The sequence below is a fragment of the Anser brachyrhynchus genome (assembly GCF_964034855.1).
Source record: "Anser brachyrhynchus genome assembly, chromosome: 18".
In the NCBI taxonomy this organism is placed as follows: domain Eukaryota; kingdom Metazoa; phylum Chordata; class Aves; order Anseriformes; family Anatidae; genus Anser; species Anser brachyrhynchus.
In genome coordinates this window covers 4,941,946-4,955,740 of record NC_137711.1, presented here as the reverse complement: position 1 = coordinate 4,955,740, position 13,795 = coordinate 4,941,946, and the positions used below count along the sequence as shown (strand labels likewise).

General features: G+C 38.2%; 1 protein-coding gene across 11 annotated transcripts in view; it reads left to right on the top strand.

Moving 5' to 3' along the window:
* ANKFN1 (ankyrin repeat and fibronectin type III domain containing 1) overlaps window positions 1-13,795 on the top strand; it is a 152,351-nt gene that overhangs the window by 104,793 nt on the left and 33,763 nt on the right. For 9 of the 11 annotated variants that reach the window (XR_013940721.1, XR_013940722.1, XR_013940723.1 and 6 more), the window contains 7 exons: window positions 614-713; window positions 1,911-2,043; window positions 2,640-2,756; window positions 6,490-6,705; window positions 8,834-9,000; window positions 10,399-10,549; window positions 12,331-12,499. Coding sequence is in view for 6 of the 11 variants with exons in the window: in XM_080561191.1 (XP_080417317.1) it covers window positions 614-713; window positions 1,911-2,043; window positions 2,640-2,756; window positions 6,490-6,705; window positions 8,834-9,000; window positions 10,399-10,549; window positions 12,331-12,499 (1,053 nt within the window). In the remaining 5 variants the exon portion in view is untranslated. The remainder of the gene's footprint in view (window positions 1-613; window positions 714-1,910; window positions 2,044-2,639; window positions 2,757-6,489; window positions 6,706-8,833; window positions 9,001-10,398; window positions 10,550-12,330; window positions 12,500-13,795) is intronic. The other 2 variants (XM_080561188.1, XM_080561187.1) reach the window with 2 other exon arrangements.

The window sequence follows — 13,795 nt, the reverse complement described above, 5'->3', positions numbered from 1 at the left end:
GGCTTAAAAGAAAACTCCGGCCATATATCAGAGAAGGAAATACATTAAGTGAAATTCATGAAAATAAAAAATTAGGCAATATGTAAATAAAACTTTTTTTTTTTTTTTTTAAGAATATTGAGCAAATTTTTATATTTTGAGTCTGTTCTTCTATTGTGAGAGCTGGTCCAAGATCCTTGCAGACACAAAGCAGGTCTCATGGACATATGTTGAGGAATTACATTATCCTAAAATGCTGGCTGATGGTTTGATTCTCTTGTGTTTTTGAGACCACTTGTAAAATTCATATCCATCCTGAACACTAAGAGTATGTGATACTGGTTTAAGCTATACTTGTCCTAGGAACAAACAACAATTTTACCAACTCTGAATTTGCTGCAATTAAGGAAATTGCTTGATGTGCAATATTGTTAAGAGAATGAAAAAACAAGGAAAAAAAGTTGTATATGAGCATGTTCCTAAATGTTGTCTGTTGAAAGGAATAAAGAGGACACCAACTAATTAGTATTAGTATTGTGGTTCTAGAGAGAAAGGTTTTTTATGTGTTATTAACTGAAATGTAACAGCTGGGTTTAGTTGTGGTTTTTTTGTTTTTTTTTTTTTTCCATTTCAGAAAGTTCCAAATTACAGAATGCTGGTCGCAAGCAATCAGTGTCTAGAAGCCTGAAGCACCTGTTTCATTCATCGAACAAATTTGTGAAGACTCTGAAACGGTTTGTCATTCATTTTATCTCCCAAACGTTCTGAGTTTTATCTAGCAGTTGTTGCTTTTATGTAATAGTGAACAGCACCTTAAAAATGGATGTAAGCAGGTTCTACTCCCAATGAAACAACAATCAATCCAAATAAACCTGATAAAACTATATATGTGTGAGACATGCATCTAATAGGAAAATAGTGCTCCAGTTCCTACTGAAATCATTAGCAATCTTTGATTGTTACTGCTGGAAATGGATTTGAGCTTACTAAAGTGAAGTATTGTGTGCAAACACAACAGTGCAGTTACTGAGGTATTGTTAAAGTACTGCATCTGTTGCTGCTCAATAAGGAAACCACAGAATTTATTTCATTCATAATATAAAATGCAGAACTCAGACAACATGTTCTAATAGATACTAATATCTCACTGGCCACAAGCAACATATTGAGAATTCTGTAACATTTTTAGCTAGGTTTGCAGCCCAGTGTGACCCAAAAAAACCTCTGCCTTGATAGTTTTAGCAAATGAAGGTTTTTTTAGACTGGATTATTTCTTTTTTCATTGCCAGGGGTATTCAGTTTGCTTTTTCTTCTTTGTATTTTGATAAGAGTTTGATTCTTTCAGAAGAGCTCTCCAGAGTTTTTAAATTCCCTAAGGCAACTACTTAATGTATGCAACTAATTGCAAGGGTAAATACTGAAAGGAATGATCTGTATAAACAGTTTTGCAGATATGCTGGCCAAATTACACCCAATTACACTAATGTAAATCCATAATAACTCTCCCGATTTCAATTGAGTTACTTCAGTTTTACCCTGAAGTAATGAGAGCAAAACTAAGGCCAATAATGATAAAAAGGTTTTGGTAAAATTTTTGATTTCTAGAGAGCAAAACATCCCTCCCCCCACCCCCCTCCCATTGGGTGCTGTTTACTCTGGCAAAACTCTTATTAAAATTGATGTCATTGGCTTGCACAGATTCATAATTCCTTAAATTCTTGTAGTTGTACATCATCTAAAGTGATAAGCTTCCCAAATATTTTTCAGAATTCACTGGTTGAAGTTGCATGATCTATAATAACACAAAAGTTAAGACCAGATGACTTGATTTGCCACCTCAGAACTTAAACTCTATGATTCATTGGCTAAAATTTGGCATGGATATCAATAGACATGAAAGCTGTTTGACAATATTTCTTTTGTTTCTTTAGGGGACTCTACTTATCTGTTATATTTTTTTACAAAGACAATTTATTAGTAACCAATGAAGATCAAATCCCAATTGTGGAAATTGATGACTCTCACAGTAGTTCAATTATGCAGGATTTCCTGTGGTTCACAAAGGTAATGGGAGCCTAATTTTTGTATATTGTTTCTACAATTTTGTTGCTAGCCATGCATAAACCTTAGCTGATCGTTCTGAGCACATTAAAAAGCTAATAGATTAAGTGCTTTACCTTTCACTCATGTCAAAATGTAATTTTCACATACCCTTTATATGGGTTAAATTCTGGTTGGGTCACTCACAGTAGCACAATTAACTTTTAAATGCATGATCCTACATCAATGATTGCAAACTAGGAACATAAAACTTTTATGAACATTTAGAGGAAGAACACAAAAAAAGTAACTAGAGGTTTTGAAGTTGGTATTATGGTTATACCATCATTCAAGATACCTTCACACTATTTTTAATTTCCTAAAGAACAGTAAATCAATTTTAAACAGTAGTCTAAAAGGCAATTGAAATAGGTGCATGATGTTTACAGAATGACTTCTGTATCTGTTTCTTGTTTATCTAGGCAACTCCTTGCCGCCCACAAGAACTCAAAATGAACAATATCCACTGATTTTTCTAAGTCCAAAATGCTTTTAGTTTCATTTCTGCTTTTGTAAATGCTGACAACAAAAAATTGACTGAACTAGACATATTTTTGCAGTTGTCTTGTATGTGGGATGACATCAGATGGCTGAGGCAGAATATGTCTATATCCGTGTCCTCATCAACAACACTTCAAGCCAGGCAAAAGATGCTTTCTGCAGCAGCACAGCTACAGGTTGGTTTCATTGCATATTTCCAGCTACTAACTTAGTGACTTTCTGATCTCTAAGGGAAAGTACTGCCAGCTGTCCTTTGGTTCACCACTCCGCACTGGCCTATTCTTTGGAGCAGTGTTATTATCTACAGTGAAGTGAGCTACTGATTCTGTCTTGCCAGCTGGAAGCAGTTACATTAGAAGTAAATAATAGGAAAAAGACAGGAACGAAATAATAGTGGCAGAGGAAGAAACAGATATGAACCAGTAAATAACAACCCCAGATAATGCTGTGGGTTTGCAGATTGGGAGTTCACAGGTTACAATCCTAATATTCACTGCTCAGAAACCTCTTAGAAAGCCTGTTAATTATTAATTATTAATATATTTGAGAAGCATTTAAACTCTAAGTAAGATTTAGCACTCCTTTGTGCTATCTGGACACCTATAATAGTAGGTAGCTTCTGACCCCAAAAGGAAGGACAAGTAGACTTCTGAAGTTGCCAGAACATGACTCTTGATTCATCTGTGGCTTACAAACTACTTGAGAACAGCTTCTAGGCCAGAGCAACACTGTTTGACCAACAGCATGGCTATGCTGTTGTGGTTGGTCATTCAGTATTAATGAATCTGAGATGTACCTCTGTGCAGAGAACCAACCAGAAACCTGTATAGACTCTTAAAGACTAAGAAAGGTGAAGTGGTGCATAGATTTTTCGCTGACCCCTCAGCAGAGTGGTAGGGACAGCAGCACTACATGCACATTCACATCATGTTGTTAAGGCACGGCAGTGACTTTCAGGAGACCTGGTTTCTTTCCAACCTGTGATACTGATACAATCTGAATGATCAAAGGGCTGGAATACCTCTGCTCTGAAGACAGGCTGAGAAGCACTAGAATAGGTTGCCCAGAGAAGCTGTGGATTCACACTCCCTGGAAGTGTTTAAGGCCAGGTTGGATGGGGCTTTGAGCAATCTGGTCTAGTGGGAGGTGTCCCTGCCCATGGCAGGGGGCTTGGAATTAGATGATCTTTAAGGTCCTTACCAACCCAAACCATTCTATGAGTGTTTACTGTTGTAGTAAAATACATGTTCAAAAATATGTGGCCATGATTCCTACAGAAAAAGTATACCCAGACCTCACTCTACTACCTTTTGTTTGAATGAAGTCACCAAAGCTGCCCAGAAAACTCTGTGGTACAGTCATGGAATTAATGAAGATCTTCATATTGCTTGGCTCATGTGTCAGCCATGCAGCCATCCCTCTTCTTATTGCCAGTCGATGCAATAAGCTAGATTTTATAGCAGCTGTGAGAGCCAGATACTTTGTGGCCATTATTAAGAATATCCATGTGGGGTTTGTTTTACATCTTTTGGCAAAGCAGGCTGTACAGGAGAGTAGCCTTCCTGGGCAACCACCTGTCTTGATTGATTTCCCCAAAGTATCCCGAAATACATGGAATGCCAGTCTGCTGTACCTTTATTGAAGGACCACCTGTGTTAAGCAGCAGCTGCTTGTCAGTCCTTTGAGCTCTCACTGGAGACAGTTTTAACTACATCTGCTGAAAGGTCCCTCCGGTGTGGTTAGCTCAGCCTAGGTAGCACAGACTCCTTTGGTTAGCTCAGTTTCATTCCTTCTGTGTAGGTTGCCTGTAACAGAGCGTTGTTAGTGTGCACGGACTGCACTTTGAGATAACCAAGATTCCTAGTACATTGCGTTATTATTTGCTACTGGAGATGTTAAGAGTAGAGCTTGAAGCACAGAGATACAGCAAATGTGCCCATGTGGTATATTGCTCTGTTGAATTTGCGGCAAATTTACTGTCCTTATCGTTTGTTCTGTTAGTTTGGTCCCCTGATGAACACAGGGATTGTCACCGACCTGCCAACCTTTAACAGTGTGTGGCCTAATGGGATCCACCAATGGAAGGATCTCAATAAAGTTTATGTGGTTGAATACATTTTATTGAGGCAGTTAACAGTCTGACTCCACAGGAATTTAGGACAGAATGGAAAAGATCAGTGATAATACAGCTGCTAAGGGACTAGATCAGTGGATTCAGAGACAACAGGGATTGTAATTTTGCCTGCTGTTACCACTAGACAACTAAGCAAGCAAAACAGAAGCGACGGGATGCCAAGCTAAGCAGACACAAAACTTTTTTAGTATATGAGTAGGTGTCCTCATTCTTTTTTCTGGACTGTCATTCAGAATATAGTCATCAGTGACAGCAAAGATCTATTTGCCTCCACCTAGGCACAATCTTATATTGCAGTAATGAAATTAACATCACAACTAGATGGCTAAACATCTACCTGCAATGATTTGTCCCATCCGTGGACACATGAATTAATACAAAATGTATAGCCAAACCACCCAGTGTTACTCAGCTACAGAGGCTAACCTCAACAGGCAGTTAAGAAAAAGAGGATGTGATATATAGACATCAACAGTGTGCTCTGGAGAGGGATGCATAAAGCTAAAGTAGCTAAGTTATGCTGCATAAAGGGCAGTCACTGTGCCCCACTGTGTTATAACCTAGAGGTTATAAATAATTTAACTATTAAGTTTATAAGTAAATATTGTCTGCTAAGTACAGATAAATAAATTCAGGATAATCTATCAGTTTACAATGTCATAAAGTTTCAGCACTTCCCTAAATGTACAGTGTGCTACATTGTGAATTCAAGTTCTCATTTTAAACAACCCCCATCCCTATCCAGCTCACTGTAGATCTCTTGAAAAGTCCTGAAGTAATGAGCATATTTTAAATGTTAGGCATTTTTCTTTAAGACATCTGGGAATCTCTTCAGTGGCTGGTCACTGGATTGAATGTATTTGCACCTATAAGCAGATGCCTTACTGTGTGAGGAAAGGGATTTTGACCAAAATATGTATTTTATGTGGAGTCTTTTAAAATTACTTTTCTTTAATCCTCACATATTTTCCTGGAGAGCTTTGCCTTGGTAGTTTGTTAGATTCTGCTGGTTTGTCTAGCACATTCTTGGTATCTGAAATAAGAGAAAAAGAGCCCGTGTCTCTTCAAATTCCTTTGTGTTCCTTCACAAACACACCCCACAGTTCAGCTCCAGAATTATTTACATTCAATGCAGACATGAGTGCCTCTTGCTTTTGTTGCTGAAAATAATATTTTTTAAACAGAGAGCAGAAAATGGAGATGATAGTTAATGACCCTACCAGAAAACATTTGAAGTCTCCAAAATGAATGATGTAGTCACAGAAGAAGAATTTTGTATCTCTGATATGCACTTCATCTCTCATTTGAGCATGCATCTAGCTCTTCAGTAAGCTCAAACCAGAAGGGCTTCATTGATACCAAAGGAATCAACACTAGACCAATACTGAGTGCTTTTGAAAACTGCATCCTTTACCTTTACATAACTAGGCACAAAGGGGAAGTGTAGGTGAATTACTTTGCAGTGTGTCCTTTTACAAAGCTATCGGGTCATAACAGTCTATTTAATGTTCTCCATCAAATGCTGGACTAAACACTACTGGACCAAATACACTGGAAGATCCATAATTCAATCCAGTAACACAACCTAGGGAAAAAACTTTTCCTTTTGCCACCGAATGATGTGACTGTTGGGCAAGGGTTTAAGAAACACTATGTGTAGTTTCTATTGAAGTCAACAGGTCTGACATCAGTGAGCACAAAGGGAAGTTTCAAAAAATACCACCCTCCTGATATGTGATAAATAACTTTCATTTTATAATTTTCTTCTTTTCTAGAATTTGCTGGGAACTCACAACTTAGGCAGAGTTTTTTATGAGCCCATCAAGGATCGACATGGCAATATACTGATAGTTACTATAAGAGAAGTGGAGAGTCTTTATTCATTTTTTAATGGTAAATGGATGCAGGTATCCAAACTACAAAGCCAGAGGAAATCCCTTTCAACTCCAGAGGAGCCAACAGCGTTAGACATTTTGCTTATAACAATCCAGGTAGTGCTTTGCTTCTCTTACTGTGTGTTATTTGCTTTTGTAAAGCCTGTGCCAGAGCCCTGATTTTGGAAGAGTCTTGTAGAATTTTAGGCCTTAATCCAGTGCCCAATAAAACCAATGGCAAGGCTCCCATTGAAAGTAAAGACTTATATTACTTCCAAGGGGGCTGGGATCAAATCCTTAATATGTAAAATATCCATGAGATTCTAAAGAAATTACTTCAAAGTCCTAGCAGAGAATGGTACAGTTTCTATCAGTTTCGGGAAGCCATGCTATAGCATTCCTTAGTAAGGGATATAAAAACCTTTAAAATTCTCTGTGATGTTCTTAAGCACCTATACAGACACTTAAAATTTCTACACTCCATAAGATTTTTCCATTCAAACCTTAACACTAAACCTATGTTTAAAACCTTACTGTTCTACTTAATAAACTTGTTCTGTGGGGTTCAGAGTTCCTTGGAGCCTGGTATAGTTGCTAAAGAATTCTTTACTGACCATAACTCTCCTTTAATTTCCATATAACATGCCCCCATACTTCACATTTAGAACAATACCAAGGTAAGGATTGATCCTAGAGGGTGTTTAGCATTATCAGTTCAGTTAACATCATTGAGAGGCGTGGGTTTTCAGCCCTTCAAGAGTCAGGGTATTTGTAAACACTTAGTTCAAAGTAAGACTTATATATGTTTTCTGTAGGTAACAGCAACCTATTTCTCACAGAACGTCTGTAGCCGGTCTCCCTCTTCTCTACAACTGAGTGGCATAGTTACCCAAAATACTACAAGACAAATTATTGTCTTAGTCCCATCTTTTCTCACCTCAGCTAGATAATGACTAATTTTTGAGTTTAATTTTTGAGTTTGAGGCACTTTCTTGGGCAGAGACTGTGCTTTTGGTACCGGAAACTGACAGGCAATCAAAATATGCATTACCAGGTTTTAGGAACGTTAAAAAATTTCCAAAAGACAATAAAACTTACCTGATCTATGTTAGATTTTCTGTATTAAAATGTGTTAAAGGTGTAGAAAAATGTCAATCTGGGCAAAAGTTTTATATTAGGAAACCCAAAATACAGGCCTGATCAGATTTCCACAGAGATCCTAGTGGAAAAAATGTTCCCCTAATGGTTTACACATTCCTATCTAATGCCCACCCTTTCTTGTATTACTTGTTTAATCATCGAATGGGTATTTTGCTCATGAAGTGCTTGTGAAAATGAGGGTCTAATTGCATTGGTCAGAGCCAAGCATAGCACTGGCAGATAATTTGATGGTTCCAAGAGTAAAGGCGTATGGCCAGGTGTCTTAATCCTCACCCACTGCAGAGGCACACATTTCTAGGATGGCAGCAGACATCATTTTTTTTTAAAGTACTTCTTGGGGACTGCTATACATAGCCTTAAAAACTTCTCCTGCCTTCAGCAAATACACCATCAGTATTAATTCTTTCTGAGCCCTATTTGTTGATGAAGATATTTGTTCACAAAATAGAGCCATGAATTTAACTTTGCAGACCACCAACTCCTATAATTACAGAGATCTTCCTGTTGATAGCAGGTGATACAGAACGGGTTTTCAAGAGATTTAGGTGGTGACTCTACATGCATTTCTTCGGTGACAGTACTGCTTTATGCAGCCTCTCTGTCCCACCTTTCCCAGCAGACAGCTTTTCCCCAATGCCACCCTGGTCCATCTGTGCTAGTTACAAACCGGAAGTGAACCAGGGAACTGACCGGGCTGAAAAACAACTGCTTCTTTTCCTGAAACAGTTCCCTGACCCAGCTCACTGGTGAAATGGTTAGACAAGAGTGCAGAGGTGGGTGCTGTTTAAGCTAGTTTAAATCCAACAGTTGAAGAAGGTTGAAGTCTCAGTTTTTAGTGCCTCTAGTGCCTCAAAGAGCTTTAAGAACCTGTGTATGGTTTTGAGCAGGAAGTTGTCCAAGTGCATCCAAACTACCAGAGATTATTTATATGCTTAAGCATGTGCTTAAATACTTTGTGAATTGGGAGCACTGTTGAAACAAGAAGACAGCTATAAAAGCATTTGTTGCTTTTTGATCCCAAACTCTTCCACTTATGTGGAAAAAAAATTGTTATTTATATGTAGGACTGTTTTCCTTAAAACAGGACATACTTTCCTATCACAAACGAAGTCAGCAACGCCTTCCTCCTGGCTTGTATCTGGGTTACCTTAAACTCTGCAGTTCTGTGGATCAAATCAAAGTTCTCGTGTTGCAGAAGTTGCCTAATGTCCTGTGTCATGTCAAAATCCGAGACAACAGCAATGTCTCCAAGTAAGTGAATATACACGTATTTACACACACATATTTAGAGAGAGAACATTAAGTCTAATGCAATTTGCCATTGGAGAACTGTACCTGCCAGCAAACTGTGGCTCAGGTGTGTACCATAGAGATCAGTGCTGAACTAAGTAGGTACACCTGTGTATTTCCAGCAATTCTGAAGGCCTATCCAGAAAAGATACATATGAGCCCGTTCGTTTCTAAGGACAGTATTCTGTGGTTGCTCACATTTTGCACAGTGGTAATGATCTTCTATATGTCTTTTGGGAAGATCATAGCCTGCAGCCCTGATTCAGCTTCCAGTGAATTCAGTGAAATTAATTTTCCCTGACCATGGGGTATTGGTGTTGGTGATTCCTCAGTGTATTCTTTTGTGTAATATCTGGTTTCTCACTCTAATACACAGCAAACATACATCCTGTTTAGACAAATGCTGTCAGCCATTGAACTACTGTGCATCAGAAATGCCATTTTCCATTTGTCCACTGCTTCCCTTATCTATTGGGCATGTGTATGTATTTCCAGTGCCTAGTCCCTGCCTTGTGGGCAACACATTTTATTTGCCCCCCTCCCCCCTTCTTTTTTTTTGTGGATATTTTTAATCCCATACCATTTCAGAAACCAGCTGAGAATTTTGCATGATTCAAAGAGGAACTGGATATCTATATGGATAACAAGGATATCCAGAATGTAGAAGTTAATACTAACAAAAATTTTGGAAGGAATATGAAACCTACTGTTTCAGGGTTTATAACAATCTCTGACTCTTGAGTTTAAGATCAGATCTTTATTTGGGAGCAGATTGTTCCACATATATTACTCATCTTGCAGTGGGGTTTCTTGTAATTTTTTTCTTGAACGTTCAGTGCTGGATGCCTTTCAAGATTGAATAGTGCAGGGTGAATTAAGGATTTGGTCTTAAAAAGATGATCCGTATGTTTATCAGGTCTAGAATGGATATATGTCAAGCAAAACAAAACAAAACCAGGAAGTTTTTTGGCTCTAGTGAGTACAAGAGAGTTTGTCACAGAAATTAAACCTGCTAATTGTCACTGTTGTCATTTCCTATTCATGTTTTTTAAAATATTATAGTAGATATGGAATAAAATATGTGGAAAAGAAAACCTGGAGTGAGAAGTCTTAGTGAAATATTTCAAAGGCAGTTTGACTTTCAGATGTTAGAAAGGAATGTTCAGCCTGATGTACATGTGCTAGAAAAATTAAACTTTTCTAACTTAGATTTTTAACCACAAACAATCAGGATTGCACAATTTTAGAGTGTTTTGCTATATGAGGATTAAACTATCAACAGATCCCACATACACTGAATTCCTGCTTGTGCACTGAACTTTTGTTATATTTCTAATTTTAACTCAACTCAACATACAGAGATGAGTGGGAATGGATCCAAACACTTTCTGGCTCAGAATCTGTGGAAAGTATGGATCATACTTCAGACTGCCCTACTCAATTGTTCTTGTATGAGCTCCAGATGGCAGTGAAAGCTCTCCTTAAACAGATCAATCTACCTCTGCATCAGGTATTTTCCTTTGTGGTATTTATCACCCTTTTAAAAACTGATTCTTAAGAACACAACTATAAGCTACAAACAGTGTAACTTTCAAGTAGGAATTAAATGTTAAGGTTGCAAGAAAAGAAAAGCAGAGAAGCTTTCTATCCAATTACTCTATCTGAGGGAGAAAAACACCTTCAAGTAAACAGTTATTTTCCTAGATCTTTGAACATATAAGGATTGAGAGACTAATTTTAAAAAGCTTCTGTTTTTGCATCTGTTAGCATATTTGTGCAACTTTGGGCAGGTGCAAATACGCACTTTCTCATGAAACTCTAGTAGCTGTGAGCACCTTCACCCAGCTGGCAAAGACAGACAGGTATTTTCCCAGTGAAGCATGGCAACTGACTGTTCTTTTGGATGTAATGCTGAAGGTGAAAGGCCTGCTGAAGACACAGCACTTTGCAATTCTTTCACACACACATAAACATAAGACTTCTAAAACACATAGCTCCAGATTTCCAGATTGCTGTGGGTGAGGAGAGGTATCTGGCTTCTGGCTTTACATTTAGGTACAAGAAATGCATATGTGAATAAATAAAGAAGTCAGGGAGGATAATCTATGATGTGAAAGATCCATGAAAAAATAAGCTAAGGAGTTTGTTTCTTGTTTACATGAATTCCATTTTATTTTGGTCTACAAGGGTAAAGAGGTCTTACAGTAGAAGTAAATCATCTTTATATTTCATTTCAAGATCTGTTTGTGCAGCTAGAAAGATGTGGCCTTAAAATAAATGAATCTGGTTCTACATTTCTTGATTTTGAAAGGTTTAGGCTTTACTTTTAAAAAGGAATCCATCAGTGCTGCACCTTCTAGCCTAAGAAGAGCCAAGATTCAAGTAAATCCAAAATTAAGACAGATGGTGTGCTGCCTTGTGGTCAGTCAGTAATTCAATAGGGCTCTGTACAGGTCTCTATGCTAGTGTATTTTCTTGGATGTTATAGCTTTTGTGCATCTTTTTTTTTTTTTTTTTTAAGCTAGGGACTAAAGTACTGAAATCAATGTGCAATTTGTTCCTTAGGCTGCAGTTCAGCCAAGCATTTAAGTTCATCTATTGTGCATGAGGGATAGACATAAACATGACCTTGCAGTTAAACAGTTATAAATGTTTTGATGATTCAGGACCAAACTTCTTTGTTAATGAATTGAATTTTTGCTTCAAGAGATTTACTTAGGTATTTTTATTATTTTTGGGGCAAACAGAATCATGGACAGTGACACTGTTGGATACCCAGTGTAAAATGCAGTGCTGCACACAGCAGCTATACAGCAGCCTCGGGCCAAATCCTGTGTGTGCCATTTTCTCCTGCTGCAGCACTTGTTAAACCTTTTCAGTGCTATGTTGAGGGAGAGCTGCATATTTCTCTTAACCAACCCTAAATTGAATCTTAAAGGTTTTTAATTGAATCCATTTTCATGTTTTCACATAATTATGCAATCATAATCTTGAAAAGCACATGGCATGTGATCATTTTCTGCCTAATAAGAAACATAAATGTTGTTTTCAGGGGGGTTGTGCCTGTGTGTTGTTTTAATGTGGAACATTGCAGCTTTAAATCTTTATTTTATGTAGTGACATGAACCCACATTTAGAGCCCCCCCCCCCAAATATTTATGTTTTATAAAAATTCCGAGCTTGATGTTGTGCAAATTTTCTTTAATGTTTTATATCATTTGGGGTGTTGTTTATATAAGTGCCATGTTGTAATTCTCTCCTATTTCTTCCCCCGCGCGTGTCCCTCTACAGGCTAAGCACTTCCGTCTGTATACACAGGAGGTGTTGGAACTGGGTCACAATGTCTCCTTTCTTCTCCTGCTCCCCGCCTCAGACGACGTCTGCACTGCCCCAGGACAGAATAATCCTTACACCCCACACTCAGGATTTCTTAACCTCCCTCTTCAGATGTTTGAACTCGGTATAGTAGCTTGCTTCACCTAGAAATATTAACCCAGTCTCCTTATAATAAAATCACAAAGTTGTATCTGTTTTCCCCCTTGTCCCAGTGGAGAGTCAATAAATCACATGATGGCTTTGGCAACAACACTACCTATAACTGTGTACAAGTTATAGAGGGAGCAGAGCAGTTAAAGCATATACTGAAGCAATCATTATTGAAATGCAAAGCATAGAGCAAAGCCCACAGTTATCCAGTATGTCTACAAGCTTATTTGGAAGACGATGTTCTTTAAAAAACAGAATCAAAAAATTACAACATGGCAAGTTTGGAGTGTAAAAGCAGATGCAAAAAAGAACCATCCCTCTAAGTTGTCACAAGAATAACCAGTTTTGAAGAGGAGAATTTTTGCAGCTCCTGCTTACAGATAGTCCTACTCAAGGTCTGACTCCCTCACAACTTTGTGAAAGGTCTGAGTGGAGTTTCTAGCTCAGGGTCATCTCTTTCCTTTTGATTTCTGGAAAAAAAAATGTGGGAGACTCAGTCCTATTGCTGTGGTGCAAGAAAAGCCTGTTTTTGTGAAAAATGCTAAAGTACTAGACTTGAATCTACTTCTTTAGGGAGCACTGTGCTGTGCTCCTCCTGTTGAACTGCATTGCTGACTAGGTAAGAATCCTCCAAAACAGGGTTTTACAACTGTCTAACTGAAAGCAGAAGATGCTTCAGCTCTAAGCTCCTCTATTTCTCATTTCTTTCTCATTGGTCCACAAAGTAAAGAAAGGCTCCACATGAAAGCAGCCCACAAAGACTTCATAGTTCTTTTTAGAAAGAATATGATGAGTAAGGGGACTGCTGCGCCTTATGCATTAGTCTCCTCTGTTTCCTTCTGGCCTGTAAAACTGCTTGTCATTTCTTTGCTCTGCCTTGGAGAAGAGAGAATGGTAAGAGCCAAAACTGATGGAGACAGTCCACAAGGAGCCACTACAGAATAGGTCTCTAGTGGCAACTGGGTCCTCAGTGATATATCTGTCTAGTGTTTATGTGACACCACTACCATCACCACCATATTTCCTATATGTCATTGCTGAGTGCTGGTAGAGTCACTAATGTGGGGGAATGGTAGCTGGAAATTAATGGAGGGTCTTTCAGCTAAAGCTATGGTTCTGCAGTCATAGTAGATCTGTGACCTACCATCATCCAGCAGCCCAAATTTGATTTGAATCAGGCAGGAACATATGATTGTGTTTATGTCACATCAGCCAGAGCACACAAAGTGGTGCCCATGACAACTCTAGGTTTTTATCCTGGTTGTGGGAG